At 35.8% G+C, this 7,659-nt stretch overlaps 1 protein-coding gene across 1 annotated transcript in view; it reads right to left on the reverse strand.

The window, feature by feature from the left end:
• LOC106883080 (uncharacterized) overlaps window positions 1-7,659 on the reverse strand; it is a 441,666-nt gene that overhangs the window by 204,373 nt on the left and 229,634 nt on the right. The window contains exon 25 of the mRNA XM_014933964.2: window positions 4,241-4,353. Coding sequence (XP_014789450.1) covers window positions 4,241-4,353 — 113 coding nt within the window. The remainder of the gene's footprint in view (window positions 1-4,240; window positions 4,354-7,659) is intronic.

Consider the following 7,659-nt stretch of genomic DNA (forward strand, 5'->3'; position numbering starts at 1 on the left):
TATATATATATATATATATATATATATATATGTATATATATATATATATATATTTACTTACACGTACATATGGAGAAAGCCACTTAATTTGATCACTGTTAGATAAAAAATAACCAGTTGATAACATTAAGTAAGTAAATGATATAACACTATCATGAGCATGTAGGGGACCCACTAACTTTGATATCATTATTGGTGATTATAATAGATAGCTTTCACTGAAGAGTTACCTCAGTTTCCTTGGAATCTACTTTATTCCAATATATCTTTTTAAAGATAACTAACAAGAGAATAGTTTTTAAAAAACATTATTAAATATATTTTCTACTTTTTCCCTTTGGTATATATTCTAATTATTTCAAAACTATCTGCATACACAATAACATGTAAATTAACATCATTTATGGATGATTTACAGTAGGTAAAAATAGTTAATCTTTCTCCTGCTATTACACTCACTGAATTACTTTTTTTTTTTACTATCAATGCATGGCTGTGTGGTTAAGAAGCTTGCTCTGCAACTATGCAGCTTCAGGTTCAATCCCACTTTATGGCAGCTTAAGCAAGTGTCTTTTACAATAGTTCTAGGATGACCAATGCTTTGTGAATGAATTTGGCAGATGGAAACTGTGTGGAAGCCTTTAGGAAGGGTATCCAGCCATAGAAGCCATGCAAAATCAGACTGGAGTCTGGTGCAGCCCCTCAGCTTGCCAGCCCTGGTCAAACTGTCCAACTCATGCCAGCAAAGACAGCAGACATTAAATGATGATGATGATGATATGTGTGTGTGTGTGTGTGTGTGTGTGTGTGTGTTTGTATGTATGTATAAGTGAATGTATGTGTGTGTATGTATACTCATGTTTCTGTGTGTCTTTGTGTGTGTGTGTGTGTGTGTGTGTGTGTGTGTGTGTGTGTGTGTGTGTGTGTGTGTGTGTGTGTGTGTGTGTGTGTGTGTGTGTGTGTGTGTGTGTGTGTGTGTGTGTGTGTGTGTGTATCTTTCTCCCCCACTTAATGACCAGTGTTGGCTTGTGTATGTCCTTGTTACTTAGTAATTAGGATCTCGTTGATAACAAGAACTCATCAACAGATGAACACCAACAGTATTGTGATGTCAGCAGCTGGTTACATGACCTCAACGACAAGAATGGATTAAATCAGTTAAAAGTACAGAAAAAAGATTAAGCAGTATTTCTCAGGAGCTGTTGTTTAATCCCAGGCCAGATCAGCCTTTATTGAGTAATCCTATCATCGAATATTCCACCCATGGCCATCCCATCTAATTTTAGACAATATATCAAAACTACTATCAAAATTGTATCTTTACTTTTTCTAAGATGGTAGGATAGGTTTGAGGAAAATTTTGCTGCTTTTTCTAGCAGGTCTAGAGACCAAGTAGAGACTCATCTATCTTTTATGTTTCAATTGTTTCAGTCATTGGATTGTGGCTATGCTGGAGCATCACTTTGAAGGGTTTTAATGGAAGAAATCAACACCAATATTTTACTTTTAAATTTGGTACAGTCTTTTTACTGAACTGCTACATTACAGGGACATAAACTAACAAGTTGTCATGCAGTGGAGTGATACACACAAAATACACACACACACACACACACACAAACATACACACACACACATATATCTACATATATATGACGGGCTTCTTTCAGTTTCTGTCAAACAAATCTACTCACAAGGCTTTGGTTAACCTGGGGCTATAGTAGAAAACACTTGCCCAAGGTGCTACATAGTGAGACTGAATCCATAATCATGTGGTTGGGAAGCAAACTTCTTACCACACATCCATGCCTATGCTTATGGTAGGATATGGTTTGAGGAAAATTTGCCTGCTTTTTCTAGCAGGTCCAATGACCATATAGAGCAGTGGTTCTCAACTGGTGTTCATATGGCCCTTGTAGGTCCGTATAATATTTTGTTGTTAAAATTTATGTGTAATAAATTGCTTATACTTCTAGAATGTGGAGGCACAATGACCCAGTGGTTAGAGCAGCGGACTTGCAGTCATAGGATCGCGGTTTCGATTCCCAGACTGGGCGTTGTGAGTGTTTATTGAGCGAAAACACCTAAAGCTCCACGAGGCTCCGGCAGGGGATGGTGGTGAACCCTGCTGTACTCTTCCACCACAACTTTCTCTCACTCTTACTTCCTGTTTCTGTTGTGCCTGTAATTCAAAAGGCCAGCCTTGTCACACTCTTTGTCACGCTGAATCTCCCCGAGAACTACGTTAAAGGGATACATGTCTGTGGAGTGCTCAGCCACATGCACGTTAATTTCACGAGCAGGCTGTTCTGTTGATCGGATCAACTGGAACCCTCGACGTCGTAAGCGGCGGAGTGCCAATAACAACAACAACTTCTACAATACATAATTTTTTTTTTAATACAATTCCTGATAATGTTTAATTATAAAAATACAGTAGGAATTTTTGTTATCTACATCAAATGGCTATGGAGGTCAAGTGGAGAAAAATAGGAATCAAAGGAGTCCATTGATAAAATAAATGGTTGAGAACCACTGATGTAGAGGCTTGTTTGTTGGTTTGTTGGTCAGAGATATTTCCCTTAAATCACTTTGTAAAGATTCTCCGTGTCTATGTTAAGAAATCAATATTTAACAGGTAGCAGCACAATCAGCAGACGCAGCAAATGAGTAATGAGGTTTTAGACAGAAAGAAACCAGATGCTTTCAGAATTACTGATTACACATCAGGTAGTACCCAGTGGAGGTCTGAAATTACAGGTGGTGCCTGGTCATTTGATTGATTTAACCAGCATTGCTGTGGTGGTGTCATTAATAATAACTTAGTGAATGTTGAGAGGCCTGCTTTTATTGATAACAAAAATTTTCTCCATCACAACACAAATGTAACAGTCGTATTTATAGACTGACTGTTGTAATATATTCAAAGGTAAGAAAAGAATTGAAAATAAAGATTACAGTGTAGACTGAAGTCAAGTTAATATATAAAGCCATAAAAAAAGAGTCTCTGAATTTTATAGTGCATTCATGCTGAGAACAGATGATGAGAATTGGATGACTGACAGTAGTGGGTTGGGGATAGAATACCTACTTAAGAGAGGATTACCTGTTGAGATGACTAAGATCTCAAGTGAGGGAGCCTCGAGGTGGCGTGTAGACATGCTAGAAATAATAACCAAATTTCCTTCTAATCACACTGTACTATCTTAAAAATAAAGGACATATCGGATAATGTAATCCTGAAAATAAGAAAGGATGGTTAAGGTTGATATGCCTTTGATGAGAGATTTATCTGATCAGGGTTGACTGAGAATAAACAACAAAAACAACAACTAAGAAGTCAACAGGTTGTGAGGAGATGCATATAACTAGTGTGGTAGACATGAAGAAGGAGAAGGGGAAGAAGAGGGGAGGAGCAGGCAAAGACGACAGAAGAGAATAATAGAGAAAGGAAAATTAACATATTCGATGGCATGTAAGATGCATTTTTTTTTTCAGAAAGATGTCTCCAAAAAAAAAAAAAAAGAAGAAGAAGAAAAGCACCCTGGGTCTTATGTGTAAGGTTGGGCTTCCCATAAGCTTTAATGCACTAAAAACATTTTATCCTGAATATACACTGTTGAAATTGGGGTGTGTCTAATATGCCTGAGAATCTTTCAAGCCATCAAATATGGTAGAAAGAAAAATAGAAAGCTGATAATCATTAAATAGATAAAGGTGATATGAAAATAAATATCTTGCCCCTCCCACCATAATTATTTCTCCATAATTTGAAAAGACAACCATTTCGTGTATAATTTGTTTATTACAAGCCAACATAATGGGATGGAATGGGGACTCTTGATGATCACTTGACTAGCTAAATATAGAAGCTCAATCTCCTCCATATATCACAACCTCTGTCTAAAAAAAAAATGAAGGGAAGACATATTGGATAATGTAGTTATTGATACATTGGTTGGAAAAAATATAGTCACATATAGAATGTCATTGCTCATAAGTTTGTTTGTCCAGACAGAGCTGCCCAAGGCTATGTAACAAGAAATTACTTATTACATCAGTTCTGTAAACAAATGAACAAGATTAATTGAAGTAATTACAGAGACAGAAGAATTTAAAAAAAAAAAAGAATAAAATCGATAGAACAAGTTAGATGTGAATAAATCAATAGCCACAGAAAATGTGTTTACCTTGACCAAATAGCTTTATGAAAATAGGTGTGATATTTGAAGTAACATACCTGTATTCTTCTTCAGGATATTCTATGACTTTCAAAACATTATTTTTCCAAGCTTCTAGCTCATCAAACTCCAGTTTGGCTTCAATGGCAGCCAAAGACTGTTCAGGTTTAATCTAGGTATAAGAAAATAAAACAAATAAAAAAAAAAATGAAAATAAAAAAAAAAATTACTGCTGCCACCTCCAAAACCACCACCAAAGCCACCACTACCATCACCAAGCATCACCTGTACAGATATTTTTACATTGGCCCATTGTAGGAGTAGAAGCATTATTGATTGAATTAACCCAAGTTTTTTTTTTTTTTAATTCAAATTTTAATTTCATAATGCAGTTTGCAAACAATAGTTCTAGTTCAGTGCATTTACAATGAAGTAGGCATCTAAGGACTGCCTACACAAATTGGTTGGAACAAACATCACAAGGAATTTTCATTTAACGGTCATCAGTTTATTGCATTCCTTGCTAAAGCTTATATCATTTGCTGCAACATACACACTTACACTCATACACACATATACCATTCGTTCATTCAACATCTATTTTCCATGCTAGCATGGTTCAGATGGGGAACTGAAGTAGGGTTTTTTACAGATGCCCTCCTTATAGCCAACCCTCACCTGTTTTTCATGAAAGGGAATTTTTTTTTTAATTCCTGAGTTTTAAAAGGAATTTGAAAGCTTTGAGCTAGCAGATTTGTGGGCAGGAAATATCAACAAACATCACCATCTTTCTTTTTTTTTTGCTGTATGTAGCTCAGTATGGATTGTAAACATTTACACACATACACACATAATGGGCTTCTTTCAGTTTCTATCTACCAAACTCCTTCACAAGGTATTGGTTAGCCTGAGGCTATAGTAGAAGACATGTGCCCAAAGTGCCATGCAGTGGGACTGGGCTCAAAGCCACATAGTTGTGAAGTGAACTTCTTAACCACACATCCATGCTTGCGTGTGCGCATGCACGCTCACACACACACATTAATTTGGTGGTCATTAAGAAAATTAGGAGTTGAAGAATAGTTCAGCAGAAGTGCCAACCATGTATAAAGATGTTATCAGCTAAATCAGGGTTGGAATTGAGTTTGGAATTGAGTTTGGAGTGCAAGCAGGGGTCCCCTCCTATTTATTATGGTCCTGAAGACACAACAGAAGAGGTTAAGACTGGCTGCTCATGAGAGTTCCTATATACTGATGACCTAGTGCTTATTAGCTGAGACTGTGTAAGATTTAGAGTAAAAGTCCTAGATGTGGAAACAAAATTTAGAATCAAGAGACCTTAGAGTAAACTTAGAAAGATCCAGAAGATCCATGTGGAAAGATCCAATGGAAAGAGAAAAACTAAGGAAGACAAAGACAGAAATAGTGAAGGCTGATCCCAGGAAACTGAACCTTACACAAATGATGATTAAGGAACACAACCAACAAGTTGGTGGAATGCTGTATAGGAGAGAACTTATCCAACCCATGCAAGCATGGAAAAACAGACAACATTTAAATAACAGAGAGAGTGTATATTTATATGTACCTCACTGTAGAATTGACTATGATGAATTAAAACCTTGCTGTTATATATTTCTTGTAAGAAGTGTGCATTTTAGAATTTAAAATGCAGTGTTCGATAAAAAATATTTCTAACAATGTGTTTAATGTATTTTGATTCAATGAGAAATATAAATTTTTTATGAGACAAAAAGCCAGTTACTTTAAATGAAGGGTGAATAAATATACCTTGTACCTTAACGTCTTAATAGCATTTGTTTTATTGAACCAGGAGAGATGAAAGGCAAATTCCACTCAAAAAGGAGGACACAAACACAATGAAGCATTATCCTTGCCCTTTTCACTACCATCAAAGTATATTTTAGGGATCATGATCTATAAATGCTGAAAGACTGAAAATAATTGAGGGAAATGGAGAGTAGGAAGTTAAGGAGAATTAGCAAGAAAAGAGATTTCATTTACAGTGAAGATTTTAACTCCTTCTCCACCATTGACTCCCTTCTGACCTACTTGCCGAGAAAAAGGGATTTATTATATATCAGAAGTAATGGGGATCTATTATATATTAGAAAGGTTTTGCACTCAATCACTCATATTATGAGATAATGTTTATTTTGTCTTTCCATTAAAAATTAGCTTTAATTCTGAATAAAAGCAGCATGTGCTGTGTAGAAATATTCCTTATATTTACACAGCTGTTATAAAAGTGTGTCTCTTCATACATTATCAACAGACCACACACCTTTTCTAAGAATATAAATTGCTCAAATACTGCAAAATGATTTTAACAAGTTTAAATCATTGGCCATAGTTTGAAGGAATATAGTGAACTCCATCTGCAATATAAACATGGGAATATAGCATTCCAGTTTATTGTGCTTAACCAAATCTTAACACTTCAAGGGTGGCAATCAAGATGAAGACATCTTCCCTGTTAGATTTTGGTTTACCACCTTAAGGGCATAATGTTTAGAATCAGCAGAAAGATATTGAACAAATGAGATGAAAGAAAACAGCTTTTAGCTTATATGTATAAAACAAGAAACTATTTCACATGAATGATAATAGCAATGAAAATTATACCATACTAAGACATCACAATCACAAGTCAATGAAAGATTCACTATATGATTGTTTGATTAGGTAGAAATAGCCAAATCTTCCTCATCTCTGAAGAACAACAACCAAAGGTCAAGTGTGTTTGAAGCAGGCTTTAAATTACTAAATGGTCTGAGTGTCTAACTGACAGAGAAAGTCTTTTACATTGTATTCATAGCAGCAACTGCATTGTGGAGATTTAACCATTTCTATTATTTTAATAACATGAAATTATCACTTTCTTCATCACAGGAAAGAAGAAAAAAAAAACATATGAGGGGGTACTAAAAAGTTCCAGGCTTTGGGTGAATGAAAATACAGGAGGATCAGTTAATTAGGATTTTATTCAACATATTTCCCTCTCAGATTCACACATTTAATGCAGCAGTCCTTCAGTTTTTCTAAGCCCTGTAAAAGAACTCAGAAGGTTGGGCCTCCAACCAGGCCTTTCATGATACCCTTAAGGCCAGGAACTTTTCCGTACACTCTTGTATAACCTAATTTCATTAGAACAATACCAATGACTAAATGAGCAAATCATTAATCTTTACTCTTTTACTTGTTTCAGTCATTTGACTGTGGCCATGCTGGAGCACCACCTTTAGTCGAGCAAATTGACACCAGGGCTTATTCTTTGTAAGCGTAGTACTTATTCTATCGGTCTATTTTGCCGAAGCGCTAAGTTACGGGGACATAAACACACCAGCATCAGTTGTCAAGCGATGCTGGGGGACAAATACAGACACACAAACATACACACACACACACACACACACACGCAAAAACACACACACACACACGCACACACACATATATA

Source organism: Octopus bimaculoides, chromosome 5, assembly GCF_001194135.2.
Source record: "Octopus bimaculoides isolate UCB-OBI-ISO-001 chromosome 5, ASM119413v2, whole genome shotgun sequence".
NCBI classification, from domain to species: domain Eukaryota; kingdom Metazoa; phylum Mollusca; class Cephalopoda; order Octopoda; family Octopodidae; genus Octopus; species Octopus bimaculoides.